Source organism: Protopterus annectens, chromosome 1.part1, assembly GCF_019279795.1.
Source record: "Protopterus annectens isolate FY-2018-M chromosome 1.part1, PAN1.0, whole genome shotgun sequence".
Classification (NCBI taxonomy): Eukaryota; Metazoa; Chordata; order Ceratodontiformes; family Protopteridae; genus Protopterus; species Protopterus annectens.
In genome coordinates this window covers 1,981,229,849-1,981,249,756 of record NC_056726.1, presented here as the reverse complement: position 1 = coordinate 1,981,249,756, position 19,908 = coordinate 1,981,229,849, and the positions used below count along the sequence as shown (strand labels likewise).

Here is a 19,908-nt window from a genome sequence, read left to right as displayed (position 1 = left end):
TATAAAATGCATAAAAGTTATACAGTACAGATATAACACATATAACATGCACTAATTTATACAGAAATAAAATAATGCCATGAAAAAATGCAGAAACACATAAAGATAAAGAATACAGTACTCAGCCCTGTGGTAAATGTAAATTTTGGTCATATATTAATACCAGCAATAAATTTGTACATCCAGATACAGGTCAAAAATTCATATTTATTTCAGTAGAATTGCTTGACATCTCATGTGGTCTACTTAGCAGATTGCCAATGTTGCCACTCATTCTATGTTGGTAAAACCAACAGAGTTTTTAAAGCTCATATAAGGGAACATCTTTATAACATTTGTACTAAAAGTGAGCATAATGCTCTGCCCAAACATGTTATGCAAGAAGGGGAGACGCACAAATTTAAATTCAGAGATAGAGGTTATTGTACCAAGTATTAGAGAAGGTGCCATCAGAAATTTTACTGAAAATAGAGAGGCATGATGGATAATAGCCTTTAGAGCAGACAAAGGAAGAGGACTCAATGAAAGAGCCTCTATTAAACCTTACCTAAAGAATAGGAAGATGAAAAAGTGAAGTCAAAAACTCAAATTAATGGATTTCTGACTTATATGGTTGTATTATGGCTATATTATGAATCGGTGCAGGTTAGATGTGTTATAACTGTGCTGCATAACCCTTACATATTTTGAATTATATTCATGAATTGTGTTCTTGAATTGTGTTTTGAGCAAGCTGTTGCTGTGCATTTTTTTATTTCTGTATAAATTAGTGCATGTTATATGCGTTGTATTTGTGCTGTATAACTTTTATACATTTTATATTGAGCAAGTTGTTGCTGTGCTTTTATCATTTTACGTCTGCATTAATTATCTTTGCTTTTATTTTTGCATTCTTGTATAAATATTTAAATTGGACACATGACCATGTAAGAAGTGTTCTGATTGGTAATGGCACATTTTGAAATATTTGAAGGTAGCATATAAGGAAAGGAAAGGTGTGTTTGTTCTTGAAGGTCTGAGGAAACTATTTAGCGAAAGCGCTTATCATTTTTATGTCACTCAAATAAATGATTTGTGAGTTGTGAATTTTACACAGACTGGACTTGTTACTTGGATAAATCCTTCTGTTTGAAGAATATATGCTGTTTGAATTTTCAGCCAAAGGCCTAGTTGCCTCGTTGTAATACTGAGTCTTGGTTTGATTTTCTTGCTGAATTTTATCAACGAGGCTTTTACCACGTGGAGTATAGTCCATTTTGTTGTTTGGTCATGTAACTATTCTCCATTTGCATGTGTGTCGTTAAGTTGGCCACCTCTGTTTTTAGGAGCCCAAAGTTAGCTTTGGAGAAGTTTTTTATGGTGGTTACCTTTGTTGGGGGGGGTGGGAGGGATGTAGATTTCCAAGGTGATTAGCTTGTGATCGGATCTAACCGGGGAGGAGTTGACTATTGGTGTAGAGCAACAATTGCCCATGTTAGTAATGACCAGGTCAAGGATGTTGCTATCTCTAGTGGGGGTATGAACGAGATGGTCCAGAGCATTGGAATTAATGAATTCCAAAAAGCGTTTGGCAAGTGTATTGGTACATGAGTAGTTTTCCCAGTTAATGGAGGGGTAGTTGAAGTTGCCCAGTATGAGAGTCTTAGGTGGGACCCTAATATTCTTCAGGGTGCTTAGGAATGTGGAGTGTGAATCTTGGGACATGGTTGAGGACCTATAGCAGGCTACAACCTGAATCACTGTAGCTGCATCTGAAGTATCTCAGATGCGTTATGTTGGGCTACTAGTCAGGAGGTGTGTGCATCCTTTATGAATATGGAAACTCTGCCACCTTTGGAGCTTTGGTCCAAGTTCTGGGGCCGAAAGGTGTGGAATGAGTTGTAGCCTGGTAGTGCAGGGGTGCTTTCTGCTGCCTTGAACCAGGTCTCTGTTACAGCACAAATGTTGATGTACTCCATTTTAAGGAGTACCTCGCACGAGTGCATTTTGAGATTTAGACTTCTAGTGTTGAGCAGCATGACCCTCAAATTTTGTTTGTTTGTAGCTGTTACGGTGGTAATTTGGTCTTGGAACACCGCCTAAAAAGGTACTATAGGAGTGGCAAGAACCTTGGCCAGTATCCGGAACCCCAGGGGTGACAGATTCAGGCCATCTCCGGCCAAGCATTGAGGTCTGTCAGTAATGTCATCCCAGGCAGACAGATACTGGATTCCCTTAGAATGACACCAGAAACGTAGCCAGTTGTTGAAATCAGTCATTTTCTGCGTGTATTGTGTTGTCATTCTGGGTGATGGTAGGATGCTGCTCAGGGCTAGGGTCATACCCGCCTGGGCTACATCATCAGAGAGCTCCTCCATGTCTCTCTTCATGTAGTCCAGGGAGGTACGTCTCAGGTTATTCACACCCACATGTACAATGACCGAGTCATATTTGTACCAGTTGAGGGACCTGAGTGCGTGCCTTGTGTGGTGGATCCTGGCACCTGACAGGCAGCTGACTGTTACTTTCTCCTTATTCAGCCTAGTGAGTGGGACATCAGTCTGCCTCACTATCGAGTCACATATGACTAGTGTGTTGGGCATGCTGTTTTGCCTCGGTTGGTTTTGGTTGAGTGGCACACTGTTTAGGAGAGTTGTGTGTCTCATGATTAGTGTTGTGGTGGTAGAGTGCATTTCTGCCTTGGAGGTCTTTGCTGTTTGGTTAGATATTATTGAGAGCCTCCGCGAAGGTGGGTGTGTGGTTTGTATTTTTATGTGAAGGCAATGCTGATGTGTTCTGGAGGGTTGTGTGTTCTATGTGGTGTGGTGCGGTGCAAGTGTTGACCTTCTCTTGATCAGCTATTCCAGCCTTGGCTGGAGAGAGCATGGCTTCCAATTTGGATATACAAGTGCATCTCTCACAAATCTGAGTGTTGGGTGGGGGGGGGGGGTAAGAGGTGAGGTTGTCAGTGTACATGAAACAGTTGCTACATTGCCTCAGGATGTCCATGTTCCCCAGGTTAATAGGGGAAAGCACAGGGAACTGACTTTTAGACATGCCTGGGGGGTGGGCATTGTGCTGGAGCTGTTTCCTTGTAGAACGTTTAGTGCTGGTATCACTTTTGTGTACTACAACAATAATTGCTACAAGAAGTCTGGTAACGTGCTAAACTAACAAGCTAGTAAAAGTGCAGGAGAGGAGAGAACTAGCAGATTTAAGGGAAAATTTTTAGAGCAGACTTTGGCACTGCTCAGAAGCTTACAAACAGTCCTGGATACAGCAAATCTGTATCTAGACTAGATTAGTTACAGGAAAGGTGGGAAACAAGCGCAGGTGTGGGCTTTTAAAACCAGAAAGTTGAAAGAGATGAAGAAACTGCCCAAATGGTCAATAAATTACAATTTCTGGGCCAAAACCCACTCCTCTTCTGGTAGATAGATTACCTAGTACTTACCACTCCCACTGATTAGCTAGACGGCTTCCCTCCAACACATAAAGGCTTGGGGACCTCAGAAGCTTACAAACGGTCCTGGATACAGCAGATTTATACCTGGACTAGACTAATTTCAGGAAAGGTGGGGAACAAGCGCAAATGTGGGCTTTTAAAACAGAAAATTGAAAGAGAGCTTGAGATGGTGGAGGATCTTATCTCTCTTATCGGAAGTAGTCAGGCCACATCTTCTATAAGAAAAAGACGATCTTCTCTTGAAATAATGACAGAGCAGGATTCTGAGGAATCTGATTATTCAGTTTTTGAAGAGGAACAGTCTCTTACTGCTTATGAAGACTCCAATGTAGAGGAATCCATTCCTTCTGCCTCCCCGCCAGAAGACCTTTCTTTTGGGGGAAAACCTTCAGGGAACTTTTCCAATGGGAATCTCAGGACTTCCCTCAGTCTAAGAAAAGACCAACAGTTTCTAGACTTGCCCCAGCACAGACCCCTGGCCATCCCCCCTACTTTAGAAGTGTTAGATGATGATTTTGATGAATCCAGCTTAGCCTCCGACACCCTCCCACTAAACCTGACTAGTATTACAGAGTACCGGATTCTCGCAAATACCTCTACAGAAATCCTGTTTCAGACCCAGAGGTCATTACACAGGAAACAAAAGGAGCTAAGGTTAGTTCTGTAAAAAATCATGTTCCTTCTGACGAGGAATCCAGAGCTCTGTAAAAAATCATATTCCTTCTGACGAGGAATACAGAGCTCTGGACAGATGGGGTAAAAAAGTATACACCTCTGCAACCTTGGCTATCATAGCACTCAACTGTCAGTTCCATATGTTAAAATATCAACACCACACTTTGGAACTATTAAAACAAAAGATGTCTTTTCCTGACTATGCCAGTTTGAAAGAGCAGATTTGCTGCACTCTAGTTGTCAAGTGACCAGACACACTCTGCACTGTGGATATGAAGCACTAGAAGCATCAAGCAGGGCAGCAGTGTCAGGAGCTGTTATTAGGAGACATGCATACTTGAAGGAACAACCTCTCCCTGATCATATCCAGTCTAAATTAATTGATGCACCCTTGGATAACGACCACTTGTTTGGAGTAAAAGCAGAATAGGTGCTTAAAAAGATGGAAGACAAAGCAAAATCTATGCAAACAGTAAAAGATTTCTTTCAGGTTCACCCCCACAGGTTCAGCAGGAATTTCCCCTCTAAGCACTGGTCCTTTCCTGCACCTAGTAGACAGGGGCAAGGTAAGCCCCGCAGGAACAGACCAACCAGGCCTCTATCCCAGAGACAGCAGAGAACCAAACAGTGGACCAATTCCTCCCCAAAGGCATCCTTCTATGGCAAAAGCTCTCAATGACTCTTCCCCCCCCCCCCTTTGCCCTCCTTTCACCCACCAAAAGCAAGGAGGAAGCCTCTCCCTCTGCAAAGAAAATTGGCTTTCTGTGACAATTTCTTTGGTGGGTAGGGGCCTGTGCCAAGAACAAGGATCTTCCTTTCATCCTCTGCCCTGCTGGGCAAACTATCACCACAGACACCTCAGACATTGCTTGGGGTGCTCACCTAGCAGGCAGGTGCACCCAAGGCCTTTGGGATGCCCAGCAGCTTCCCTTACACATAAACCAGAAAGAAATGATGGCAGTACAAAAGGCTCTATCCTTCAAACCCCATCTCAGGGCAGGGGTTCTCTTTATCAAAACCGACAACACCACTATAATGTGGTACTTCAACAAACTGGGATGGATCCAATCTTACCCTCTGTACAGGCTAGCCATGAACCTCTGGCTGACAGCATTCTCCATGGGATGGCACCTAATAGCCCAATACCTCCCAGGGATCAACAACTCCCTGGCAGACCACTTAAGCAGAAACTTACTGGACCCCCACAAATGGCAGCTCCACAGAAATGTCTTTTTGCTAGTCACTCAGGAGTGGGGGACTTCGGAGGTGGGTCTCTCTGCTTCGCACCTCAACCACCAGTTTGAAAAATTCTGTACCAGGGAGCATCACCGCCTAGCATGGAAGATGGATGCCTTGATCTTCTCCTGGAATTCCCTCTTAGTGTTCGCATTCCCTTCTCTGCCTCTTATTCCCAAGGTACTGATAAAGTTAAGGGAGGAGAGGCCAAGGGCCATCCTCATTGCTCCAGATTGGCCCAGGCAGCATTGGTACCCCTTACTGCATAGTCTGACATCACAGCCTTCCAGGCAGCTTCCCATCATTTCAGACCTCTTGACTCATATGCATCCAGACTTGCAGACTCTCAAACTGTCCGCATGGCTTATACTCTAAAAGCAAACAAGGGGCCCCTGTTAAGCAAATGGGTCCTAGACATTATCACAGAGGCCAGAAGGCCCAGCACCAGAAACTCTTATGCAGGAAAATGGAAAAGGTTCTGCTCCTGGAACCAGGCCAGAGGGGGCAGTTACTTACAACCTTCCATCCCACTTATCCTGGACTACCTAGCGGAGTTATTAAATAGTGGCCTCTCCTTCTCTTCTATTAAAATCCATGCATCAGCCATTTCAGCTCATTTCAGTACAGATCCGCCCCTGTTCTCACATCCTTTGATTAAACAGTTCCTCGGAGAACTTTTGAATATCAGACCTACCAGAAGGCCTCCCACTCCAGCCTAGGACCTGAATTATCTTTTGGAAAAACTAACCTTACCACCCTTCAAACATGTTGCTTCAGCAGAACTGAAATACCTCTCCTGGAAGACTGCTTTCCTGCTAGCTATCATCTCAGCCAGAAGGGTTTCAGAACTTCAGGCATTGATGGACATTGAGCCCTTCATCATTTTCCATGCAGATAGGGTCTCCCAGAGGACTAACCCCTCCTTTATGCCCAAGGTGGTATCTAATGTGACTCTCACCCAGGACATACATCTACCCACCTTCTTCCCTAACCCTCAAAAACAAGGGGGGAAAGAATTCTGCACTCACTAGATGTGCACAGACAGCTCCGATACTACCTAGACCGTACTAAAGCCTTCAGGAAAACAGACCAACTGCTGGTCAGCTTTGCCCCAGGGGCAGAGGGGAACCCCATTTCCAAGCAAACCATCTCCAAATGGATATCATACTGCATCCATTTCTGCTACAGATTTCACTGAAAATCACTCCCTAAGTTTGTTCTTACCCATTTCACTAGGGCAACCTCCAATTCCAAATCATTCCTGAGAGGAGTTTCCACCATGGACTTCTTGGAAGCTGCCACCTGGACTTCTGTCCATACCTTTTTCAAAGCATTACTACCTACCTCTTTTCTCTAAGGCTAGGACAGGGTTTGCAAATGCAGTTCTGCAGGGCATGCTGACCCAGGCCTAGGTCTCCTACTAATCCTACCACCCCTTTTCTCAGCTTTGGGAATCCCCCCACAGGTGATGACTGCAACAGTGAAGCATGAAGAACTTAGTACAGTTGTGTACATTTACCATAAATGTAGATGTTTGTGTATTCACTGTTGCAGTCTTGGTTTCCCTTCCCCTTCTAACCTCTTTCCTTAGGGAGACATAAGCTTCTTATGGTGGCTTTTTGCCACCAGGACCCCTTAACATATTTCTTGGGGCTTCTGACTGGTTAGGGTAAGAAAATCTGATGTAATGGTGTTGGCTGCTTTGCTTGATAGCACTGACAACCTGATGTTGGTCACAAGCGACAGCAGCCGACGCAGAAAAACATTGAGACTGTTATTTGGGCTAGTCTAGGGCTACCACAGCAGGGATAACTCATTCCACATGTGATGACTGCAACAGTGAATACTTTCTAACCTCTACATTTATGCTAAGTGTACACAACTGTACTTTCTCTCCCACAAGTAGTGTTCCACAGCCTCCCTTTGTCCAGTTTCCCTTCCTCTCCCCTGGCCTGTCTTTAGTCATTTTTCCTGGAACACGTTTCCTTTGCTTGGCAGTGTAAGATGCTTAGTTTTGGTTTACTTTTAGTGCTGTCTTGACATTTATCTGTTGTAGTTCAGTAAACAAACCAGAACTTTCCATTGTTTTTATTTCAGAAAAATGTCTATATTGAGAGAGTGCTATTGGAGAATGAAGTGTATATGCATTTTTAATGGATTCTATACACAAACAAAAGTAGTTTTGATGCATGGACAGACGAGGAATTTCTTTTTAGAGTTGGGAGAATCTTTGTAAAAGAGATTTGCAGTTTGCCTTAATGCTTATGGTACTGATTTTATGGGGTAGAGCAAGTAGTCACTCTGCTTTCTCATAGTTTCTGTGATTTTATGGAGTAGAGCAAATAGTCTGTCTGCTTTCTCATAGTTTCTGTGAATATTGCTTCATGGCCTTAACTTTACAGCTGAAATGTAAGGGCATATGCTTACTGACCCTCTTTATTTTACAGGATTTTATGATGCAGCAGACCATGTTGAGAATAAAAGATCCCAAAAAATCTCTTGATTTTTACACAAGGATTCTTGGAATGACGTAAGTACGTTGAACGTTGCATACACATAGATGTAAAGCTGTAATGTCAGATTGAACGTGTGAGTACAGAAGTTATCAGTGTATTAATGAGGTGGGCTGCTGATATATTTTTAGTATGAGGCTTCCTGTTGGACAGAGACAAGACCCCTTTGGGGAACCCTTCATCAATAATTTAAACAGAAAATTCAGAACTGCAATATACTGGCACTGAGGAACGTTTATCACAGCATTCTCAAGTACTACATTTACTTTACAATTTCGAAATTACTTTCAAGTTACAGGGTGTTGATGTAAGCTTTTGGGGATTTTTTTCTTTGAACGGTATCTAAATGTGTACACTTTTCAGCTGAAACTGTAAGTGTAATGCTTTTTTTACATTTAGTGACAAGTTTCTGGTTTAATTCCCAACAGTTTTTGGGAAATGTGACTGATTTTAATGAGTGGAATGTATGCTGATTGTGTTTTTTTGTTGAAATTAAAAACATTTAGAAGGGCTGTGTGCTGCTTAGGAGAACTAAGTGGGAACTTCCCTTCTGGCTGTCCCCGTCTATTGCAGCTTACTTGCAAGAAGACTTATTCTGCAACTATTGCATGAATACGTACCCCAGTCTGCCTGTTCCTTCCTCAAACCTACCAAAAAGAGAAGGAAAAAAAACAGTTAAAGTACAAGCCCTTGATCTCAATGTGGATTCAGTCAGTACCTCAGTCAGTGGTAGGTGACTCAGCAGTGGCTGTTGCTGGTTTCCTTGAATCCCTGTGGTGTAGCCTTGCAGGGCACTGTGGACTGGGCATCCGACACATCCTGCTCCACTGTTTAGTGCCTGATTTTGGGCATAAAGAGAACCATCCATTTTAGATGTTGACGATTTTGAGGATGTTCTTCGTGTTTCACTGTTGCAGTCATCACACTTGTGTTATCTGCCTTGCAGGTAGCCCGAAAACCAGAGACTTGGTAATTCTGCGTCGGTTGCTGTCACTTCAGGACTGGCGTCGGGTCGTCAGAGGTATAAAAACAGGCAGCCGACACCATTACATCAGTCTTTCTTGCTGAGGAGCCTGAAGCAGAAGCAGTTCGCACGAGTGCCGGTCGGCTGCTACCTGAGTTTTTGTTTCCAAATTGAATCATCCTGAAGTCTTCTAAAGCTAAGTGCCCCATTGGGAATCCTTTTTTCTTGCTCTAACAGATGTCAGAAAAAGTTAACAATTGTCTCGCCTGTGGAAAGCAAATACCACACCGAGATTTCCATTCTTACTGCATCACCTGTTTAGGCCCAGACCATGACATACCTCGCTGTCGGTTTTGTGCTTTGTTCAATGCCCGAACTATTCGTCGTCGGGCCCTTATTGTAGCTAAATACTTTTGATGTTCTTCATGTTTCATTGTTGCAGTCATTACATTTTGTTTATCCGCTTGCAGTAGCCCTCAGTCGGCCTAATTAACAAAGTCTTGGGTCCTGCGTCGCTTGCTCTCCCTTCTTCCATGATGTCGGGGGTATAAAACATGCAGCCGATGCCATAACACCAGTCTTTCTTGCCGTGCGGTGCCCGAAGCAGAAGCAGTTCGCAAGTGCCTGTCCGCCGACTCCTGAAATTTTTGAGTTTCAGAACCTAAGTCTTCAACTAAAGCTACGTACCCCGTTTGTGAAACTTTTTCTTGCTCTTTACCGATGTTGGTAAAAGTTAATTGCATTACTTGTGGAAAGCAAATACCTCACAAAGATTTTCATTCGTACTGTATTCCTTGCCTAGGCCCTGACCACAAGGTATCTTGCTGCTGGTTTTGTGCTTTATTTAATCAGTGCACTAGCCGTCGTCAGTATATTTTTGCCTCTAAATATTTCGGTTCTCTGTTTAATTATCCAGAAATGTCATCTGTTACCCTCCCTCCAGCCCCTTTCTTCTTTTGGCTATACTTCTACTCTCCCTTACTATGCTCAAAAAGCTTTTTGGTATATTTGCTTTTTTGTTGGAGGTATATCCTTATATTTATAGTTTTAATTGCTTCCCATTAGGGGGGCACCTGACATCTGGGGCAAGAAAAACTGATAAGGATAAAGACCGAGACAAACTGCACAGGTCCAAAACTGCCGATGATGCTTCTGTTAAGCTAGTCGTCATATCACCTGTAGTCAGTGAGGTGCTTTCACAGCCCCTGCTGCCCGCTTTGATGGTTTCGCAGGCCACTACCGAGACCTGTTTGGAGTCTGGTATGCCGCGAGACTCTTCTTTGACTATGGAACCTACAGATGTCCACGGGTCCAGAGTCACTGTGCAGGCACTGGCTTCTGAGGAAGTTCTTTGTATTACAGATATTCAACACAAGCCAACTTCTTTAACGTCTTCAGTTCGTTATAAAACTACAGAGTTTCTAAGGCCAAGAGTACGAGCTACGCCTAAAACCTGATGACCCAAACTCAAGCGCCTGCTTCCTTGCCACAATCTCAAATGCTTAAAATGGCAGAAGACCTGATCATGCTGATTAGGGGAAGCCAGCCTTCCCCTGCTAAGAGAAAAAAGATCTGTCCCCAGCAGCTTTTAACTGACCAAGAGTCCGATGACTCTGAGATTTCTGAATATGAAGACATGCCTTTATCCGGCTATGAGAATTCAGATGCAGAGGAATCCATTCCTTCTGCCTCCCCTCCAGAGGATTTTTTTTTTGCTGAAACCCTACATGCTTTGAGAGAGCATTTCCACTGGGAATGTCAGGATTATCCTCGGTCCAAAAAGAGACTCTGGGAATTTTTAGATTTATCACAGCACAGACCCTTAGCTATCCTTCCTGTTCTGGATGTTGTGGATTATGTCTTTATGGAATCTGGTCTAACTCCTTATACTTTACCCTCCTGCTACTAGGAAACCAGACCGGTACTATAGAGTCCCTGATTCTCTCAAATTTATTTTCAAAAATCCTACTACTGACTCAGAGGTCCTCTCCCAAGGATTCCTGAGCTTTAGACAGATGGGGTAAAAAAGTATACACCTCTGCAACTCTCGCCATTAGAGCATTGAATTGCCAGTTCCACATGCTAAAATACCAGCAACATACTATGGAACTTATTAAGCAAAAATGATCTACCTTTCCTCACTGTGCAGAAAATAAAGAATTACAGGAGCTTATGCATTCTGCAAGCCAAGTCAGAAAAAAACCCTGCAATGTGGGTTCGATGCCCTAGAAGCATCTTGCAGGGTAGCATTCACAGGTTCTGTACTTAGAAGGAATGCTTGGCTTAAGGTGCAGACCTTGCCAGACCATGTCAAATCAAAATTACTGGATGCTTCTTTGAGCAAGGACAATCTGTTTGGAGCCAAAGCAGAAGAGGTTTTAAAACAGATGGAAGAAAAGGTTAAGTCTATGCAGACTGTCAAAGATTTTTTGCAAGTGCAACCTCCAAGATAGAGTAGGCATTGCCCCTCAAAACATTGGTCCTTTCCAGCCCCCTCAAGGCCATCTCATACTAGACCCAGGGGGAGCAGACTCCTCCAGATTACATTCTCAGGGTATGCAGAGATCTAAGCAATGGAGTACCTCCACTTCTAAAACAGGGAGTGCTAAGCCATCCCCTCTTACGGAAAGAATTCACAATTTCTCAACTCCACATCTCACCTCTGCCCCATTGCTCGTGCCCCTAGGAGGAAAACTAGCCCACCATGCAAAAATCTGGACCTCCATCACCAATAACTGATGAGTCCTCAACATAGTATCCCAGGGGTACAAATTTTATTTCCACACGCTGCCAACCCCAAAAGGGTTCCCAGACCTTCCTCCAAAGCAGTGGCCAGAGGCACAAAACCAAGTTCAGTCCCTGCTCTCTAAGGGCAATTCAGCCTTTTCCTGCAGAACAGATAGGCCAAGGTTTTTATTCCAGACATTTCCTGGTTTCCAGAAAAGAGGGCACCTAGTGCTCAATCTTAGATTTATCCATTCTAAACGCGTTCCTGGTGGTACCAAAATTTAAAATGCTCACCCTACAGCAGCTTCTCCCTATGCTGTCCAAAGATGCCTGGTTAGCCACCCTAAACCTAAAGGAAGCCTAGCTGCACATCCCCATGAGAGACCCCTGCAGGAAATATCTACGTTTCAGGGCAGGATCTATGCATTATCAGATGTTCTTCGTGTTTCACTGTTGCAGTCATTACATTTGGGTAATCCTGCTGGCAGGCTGCCCTCAGTCGGCCTGAATTCCAAAGTCTTGTGTCCTGCGTCGGCTGCCGTCGCCCCTTCCCTGATGTCAGGTCATTAGGGGTATAAAAGAAGCAGCCGATGCCATTTTCTTTAGTCTTTCTTGCCGCGCGGTGCCCGAAGCAGAAGCAGTTCGCAAGTGCCGGTCGGCTGACTCCTGAGTTCGAATTTCAGATCCAAAGTCTTCTATAAAGTTAAGTACCCCGTTGTGGAAACTTTTCTTGCTCCAGAACCGATGTCAGAAAAAGTTAATTGTATTTTTTGTGGGAAGCAAATACCTCATAAGGACTTTCATTCTTACGGTATTCTTTGCCTAGGCCCTTATCATAACTTTCTGGGTTGTCGGTTTTGTGCTAGATTTAACCAACGCACTATTAAGCGTTTGTATGATTTTGCTTTAAACTACTTTGGACGCAGTTTTAATTATCCAGAAATGTCGAAAAGCCATCTGACTACCGGAGTTCACAAAAAACGCTAAGAAAGACAGCCGAGGCCCAAAACTGACAAAGCTTCTCCTAAGCCAGTCGCCGGTTCGCAGGTTCTCAGTGAGGAGCTTTCGCAGCCCCTGATGACTGCTACTTTAGAGTCGCAGGCCGCTACCGACTCCCACGTGGAGTCGGCCATGCCGCTAGAAACTGGGTATTGGAGCCTCAGACGGTAATCCTTTAGATGGGTCCGGAGCCACTGAGCAGGCACCGGCTTCTGAGGGTGTATGCAGACCCAAACATCTATACATTAAACCGACTTCAAAGACTAAAGCTCCTTCAAAGGCAAAGTATCAAACTCAAGAGCCACGTGGACAGGCCTCCATGCCCAAAAATAGATGCTCAAAATGGCCAAAGACTTGATTACCTTGATCAGGGGTTCCCATCCCCCTCCTGATAAGAGGCCTAGGCAAGAGACCGACTATGAATCTTCAGATCAGGTTTCCATTTCTTCTGATTTCTCTTCTGATCAGGAATATTCTTTTCCCCCATGAGGACTACTCTTTTGGGGAAACCTTACATACCATGAGGAAGCATTTCCACTGGGAGAGCCAAGATTTTTCAGAATCTAAAAAGAGGCTGAGGGATTTCCTGTTACTACCCCAGCACAAGCCACTAGCCATCCCTCCTGTGTTAGACATTGTAGAAGATGTGTTTTTGGAGTATAGCCTTACCCCTGACTCCTTACCTCTAGCTCCTGTTAAGCCTGACTGATATTACAGGGTTCCTGACTCACATAAATTCCTTTTTAAAAACCCTGCTGCAGACCCAAAAACTATTTCACAGGGTCCCAAGGGAGTCGAGGCTTCCGCTGCAAAAAACCCTACCCCTTCTGACAGGGATTCTAGGCACTGGATAGATGGGGAAAAAAGGTTTTACACATCTGCTACCGTGGCTATAAGGGCCTTAAAACTGTTTCATATGCTCAAATATCAGCAACATGTCATGGCATTGCTTAAACAGAAAATGTTAAACTCTGAATGTGCAGAAAACAAGGAAATGCAGGATATATTGCATGCAGCTGAACAAGTTGGAAAGCATACTTTGCAATGTGGTTTTGATTCTTTAGAGGCCTCCTGCAGGGCCGCAGTTACAGGTTCTGTAATTAGAAGGCATGCTTGGTTAAAGGAACAAAATCTGCCTGATCATGTTAAAGTTAGATTATTAGATGCACCTTTACAGCCTGACTTTGTTTGGTGTTGAGGCAGAAGAGGTGTTAAAGAAAATGGAGGACAAGGCTAAATCTATGTAAACGGTCAAGGCTAAATCTATGCAAATGGTCAAAAATTACCTACAAGTACAGCCACCTAGGTTTAGTAGACACTGGGCAACAAAGAATTGGTCCTTTCCTGTGTCAGACAGACCTCAAAGGGGCAGACCCAGATGCCCTAGAGGCAGATCCCAGGCACAAGGTTCATACCGGTCAAAGCAATGGGGTGCTTCTACCTCAAAAAGTGGAGAAGACAAATCACAGCCTTACAGGAAACTGTCCCAATGACTTCCCCCTGCCTGCACCAAGCACTTATTTCCTGGCAGTACCCTTGGGGGGGAAAATTAGCACTTTTTTCTCAAAACTGGTACAGTATAACCCAGGACAAGTGGGTTCTAAATATCGTGTCACAAGGCTACAAGTTCCATTTCCATACACTGCCAAAGGCAAACAGCTGGCCAGATCTGCCAAAAAATCAATGGGCAGAGGCACAAAAACAAGTCTCATCCCTCATGGACATGAGGGCCATTCAGCAAGTGCCAGGGCAAGAACGGGGTCAAGGATTTTACTCGACTGTTCTTGGTACCCAGAAAGGACAAGAACTGGAGGCCAATACTGGACCTATCGATTCTGAACACATTCCTGGATATACCAAAATTCAAAATGTTTATTTTGCAGCAGCTTCTGCCCATATTGGGCAAGAACGCTTGGCTTGTAACTTTAGACCTAAAAGAGGCATACCTGCATGTCCCAATCAGGCAAACGTGCAGAAGATACCTCAGATTCAAGGCTGGCTCAATGCATTACCAATTCTCTGCACTGCCCTTTGGCTTATCCACTGCGCCCAGGGTCTTTACACAGTGCCTGGCACCAGTAATTGCATTCTGCAGACAAAGAGGATTACAAATATATCCTTACTTGGATGACTGTCTAATTCAAGCAGAGAACAAGGACAACCTTCTACAGTATCTGGCGTTTGTGAAAAAACTTCTAACAAGCCTAGGGTATACAGTCAATTAAAAGAAATCAAAACTAGTACCCTCTCAAGAGATATTCCTGGGTGCAAGCTTAAATACAACTGCCCAGATGGCTTATCTCACACCAGAAAAAGGCAACTGACTACCCATTTCAAAATGTTAGCAACAAAGGCCCAGTTATCTGCAAGAAAAATTCTGCAGGCTTTGGGCTTCATGGCATCCTGCATCCTACTAATTCCATATGCAAGACTGCATATGAGGAAACTTCAATGGTACCTAAAAAGTGTTTGGACTCAACATTGCCACAGCATGGAAACTACTTGCTCTCATTCCCTGCCTGCAACAGGAGTTTCGATGGTGGGCAAAGGCTTGTCACCAAAACAAGGGACAGCCATTCACATTACCCCAAACCAGGCAGACACTAACAATGGATGCATCAGATTATGCCTGGGGGGCCCACATGGCAAGAAGATGCATTCAGGGAACATGGACATCAAACCAAATGCATCTACATATTAATTTAAAAAGAGATGTTAGCTGTTCAAAATGCCCTGACAGCCTTCAAGGACCTGCTTCATCCAGAACAACTACTGATAAAGACGGACGACACCACGGTCATGTGGTATATAAACAAGCAGGGGGGCACACATTCTTACCCCCTTTGCAGACTAGCCATGACTTTGTGGGACACAGCATTGACTTACCAAGTATATCTGCAGGCACAATACAATTCCTGAGGCACAATACAATTCCTGCCAGGAAGGAAAAATACTCTGGCAGACGAACTAAGCAGAAACCTCATGGATCCCCATGAGTGGCAGCTGGATCCACAAGTTTTCAGCATAACAAGGAAATGGGGATGCCTGGACATAATCTATTTTCCTCCCTCACAGCTACTGACTAAAGAGATTCTGCACAAGGATTTATCACATACAAGCATGGAAAGTGGACGTCCTATCCTTCAGCTGGAAAAACCTATCAGTATATGCCTTTCTCTCTCTGCCTGTCCTCTTCAAGGTACTCCTAAAGGTCAGACAGGAGAAGCCAAAGATGATCCTGACTGCACCAGACTGGCCCTGCCAGCACTGGTACTCAATATTAAGGAGCTTGTCTCAATTGCCCAGCTTGGACCTTGCCTCAAGTACTGCATCTACTGTCCCAGCGAAACAATCGGATCCTGCACAGCCAGCTCAGGACTTATGGCAGATAATGTAGTCATACAAAACGCACCTCTCAGCAAAGCTGTGATGGATGTCATTTTGAAAGCCAGAAGGCCTAGTACTAGAAAATCTTATGCTGGAAAATGGAAGATTCTGTACTTGGAACCAGGCACAAGGAACAGATACAGCTGTGCCAAATATTCCTCAGATTTTACAATACTTAACTGAGATGCTGGACAAAGGTCTATCTTTCTCATCTATTAAAATTCATATCTCTGCCATTTCGGCTCATTACAATGCAGAGCCACCAATATGTTCTCATCCCTTATTAAAACAGTACCTCAGGGGAGCCAAAAAATTAAGGCCTCCAAGGAGATCACCAATGCCTGCATGGGACCTCAACTATGTCTTGGAAAAACTCATCCTGCCTCCTTTTGAGCCAGCTGCTACTGCTGATATAAAGTTTTTATCTTGGAAAACAGCTCTGCTCCTAGCAATAACTTCTGCAAGACTGGTTTCAGAGCTACAGGCACTCATGGCTGTGGAACCTTTTATCATTTTTTATGCGGACAGGGTCTTCCTGAGGACAAACCCAACATTTATGCCTAAAGTGGTGTCCAGTGTGGCTTTTAACCAAACCATTTATCTGCCAACTTTTTATCCAAATCCCCAGAACAAGGGGGAAAGAATTCTGCATTCTTTGGACGTACACAGACAGCTTAGATTCTACTTGGACAAAACCAAAGTTTTCAGAAAGACAGAGCAATTACTAGTGGCATATGCTGCAGGATCACAAGGAAAGGCTATCTCAAAGCAGACTATTTCAAAGTGGATAGGCCACTGCATTCGTTTCTGCTACTTATACCATGGCAAGCCTGTGCCTAAGGGCATTGGGCCACATTCCACCAGAGCTGCAGCCACTTCAGCAGCCTTTCTCAGAGGAGTACCAACCAAGGAAATTTTAGAGGCAGCTACTTGGAGTTCAGTGCACACCTTTACAAAGCACTATCATCTGCCACTCTTCTCTAAATCCAGGGCAGGCTTTGCCACTGCAGCTCTGCAGGGTCTCATAGCCGCTCCTAATGCTGTTTAGCTCCAGCCTCCCAACCATAGCTTTGGGAATCTACCCAAATGTAATGACTGCAACAGTGAAACATGAAGAATATAGTACAGTTGTGTACACTTACCATATATGTAGATATTCGAGTGTATTCACTGTTGCAGTCCAGGTTACCCACCCACCATGCCCCCTTTTCTTCTGATGGAATCTATCTTTCCTTTTCTGATTTATACAATCTGTGTGGTGTATTTGCTTATGGATGAAGGTAAAATTTATATTGCTGCATGTAATTTATATATATATATATATATATATATATATATATATATATATATATATATATATATAATATGTGTATGTATATAAAATGTGACTAATTTATACCCTTGACGTCAGGGAAGGGGCGACGGCAGCCGATGCAGGACCCAAGACTTTGGAATTCAGGCCGACTGAGGGCAACCTGCCAGCAGGATTACCCAAATGTAATGACTGCAACAGTGAATACACTCTAACATCTACATTTATGGTAAGTGTGCACAACTGTACTTTCTCTGCACTTCCCTTTGGCTTATCCACTGCTCTCAGAGTCTTCACAAAATGCCTGACTCCAGCCATTGCCTATTGCAGACAGAGATTCAAATATACCTTTACTTGGACAATTGCCCGATTTCAGGGAGAGAGTCAGGAAAAGCTGTTGCACCACCTGACATTTGTAAAGTATCTTCTAACCTCCCTGGGATACACTATCAACGAAAAGAAATCAAAACTAGTCCACAGGCAAAAGATTGTATTCCTGGGAGCAAGCTTGGACACAGTATCCCAGATGGCATTCCTTACTCCATAAAACAAGCCTGTCGGACAGGCTACTTCACTCAAATGGCCATCGGAACCCAGTTATCCACAAGGAAAATCCTGCAGGGTTTAGGGTTCATGGACTCCTGCATTCTACTAATTCCATATGCCAGACTGCATATGAGGAAACTTCAGTGGTGCTTAAAAAGTCTTTGGTGCCAACATTCACAGGACCTGAAAACTATCCTACCTTGTCTCAGGGCAGAGTTTCTTTGGTTGACAGCAACATGCAACCACAACAAGGGACTTCCCATTACACAACCCCACACTGCCCAGACCCTAACCACAGACACATCAGACTATGCTTGGGGGGGGGGCACGCCACTGGAGCCAAAATCAAATTAATCTGCACATCAACCAAAAAGAGATGCTAGCTGTTCAGCGTGCTCTGACACCTTTTCAGATCCCTACTCTCACCAGGGCCCCTTCTTATAAAAACCGACAACACCACAGTGATGTGGTACATCAACAAGCCGAGGGGGAACCCACTCTTACCCACTATGCGGGCTAGCCATGAACCTGTGGAACACTGCATTGGCTATGCATATTCAACTGCAAGCTCAATTCCTGCCAGGCAAACAAAATTCTCTGGTAGACGACTTGAGCAGAAATCTCCTAGACCCACACGAGTGGCAGTTAGACCTCAACACCTTCAGCCTTCTAACCCAGTAATGGGGTACCCCGATGGTGCTTCCCCCTACAATCACCAGCTTAGCAAATTCTCCACCAGGGCACCTCACAGCAAAGTCTGGATAGTGGATGCCCTGTCCTTCCAGTGGGTAAACCTCTCAGTCTATGCATTTCACCCTCTGACTCTTCTTGCCCCAGACTGGCCATGCTAACAGTGGTTCCCCCTACTGTGTAATCTGTCACTGGTGCTACATGGCACCTACCCAAGATCTCAGCCCTCCTCACTCAGCAGGAGGGGCAGATCTTGCATCCGCACCTGCAAACCCTGCACCTTGCAGCCTGGCTTAATCCTTGAGTTTCTCCTCCAATGGCCAGCCTAACCAAGCAGGTGCTGGACTTCATTCGTAAAGCCATAAGACCCAGTACAAGGAAATCCTATGCTAAGTGGAAAAGGTATTGTTCCTGGATTCACTCTAAAGGAACGGACACAGCACAGCCCTTCTTATCTCTCATCCTGGATTACCTAGCAGACCTACTCAACAGAGGCCTGTCCTTCTTCTCTCCATTAAGATCCAAGCCTCTGCCATCTCTGCTCATTACAATACTGAGCCACCTCTCTTCCCTCACCCTCTCATCAAACAGTTCCTGAGAGGTGCCAACAACTTAAGGCCACCAAGAAGAGCCCCCACCCCTGCTTGGAACATTAACTTTGTGCTGGAAAAGCTCACGCTACCCCCCCCCCCTTTGAGCCTGCAGCATCAGCAGAGTTAAAATTCCTCTCTTGGAAAACAGCCTTGCTTCTGGCCGTCACTTCAGCTAGAAGAGTGTCTGAGCTACAAGCACTCATGGCTGTAGAACCCTTCATTAATTTTCATGCTGACAGGGTCTCCCTCAGCAGTAATCCTACTTTTATGCCTGAAGTGATGTCCAGTGTGGCTCTCAACCAATCTCTCCATTTGCTCACCTTTTTCCCTCATCCCCAGAATAAGGGGGAAAGGGTCATGCACTCTAGATGTGCACAGACAGCTGAGATTCTACCTAGATAGGACTAAGCCCTTCAGAAAATCTGACCAATTACTAGTCAGCTTTGCACTAGGGGCAGAGGGGCAAGGCCATATCCAAACAAACCATCTCCAAATGGATAGCACACTGTATCCATTTCTGTTACAAACACCATGGGAAACCACCTTCTCTGTGGGTCAGAAGCATTCCACTAGGGCAACTTTAACCTCTACATCATTCCTCAGGAGAGTCCCTACCAGGGACATTCTGGAAGCTGCTACTTGGAGTTCTGTCTACACCTTCACCAAGCATTACCACCTGCCTGTCTTTTCCAAATCCAGTGTGGGTTTTGCAACAGCAGTCCTGCAAGGCATACTAGCCAGCCCCAGTTGTTCTTGACTGCTTCCACCCGTTCTTCAGCTTTGGGAATGAACCCACGTGTGATGACTGCAACAGTGAAACA

At 44.4% G+C, this 19,908-nt stretch overlaps 1 protein-coding gene across 1 annotated transcript in view; it reads left to right on the top strand.

Moving 5' to 3' along the window:
* Positions 1–19,908, top strand: part of GLO1 (glyoxalase I) — an 873,638-nt gene that overhangs the window by 72,714 nt on the left and 781,016 nt on the right. The window contains exon 2 of the mRNA XM_044085287.1: positions 7,804–7,886. Coding sequence (XP_043941222.1) covers positions 7,804–7,886 — 83 coding nt within the window. The remainder of the gene's footprint in view (positions 1–7,803; positions 7,887–19,908) is intronic.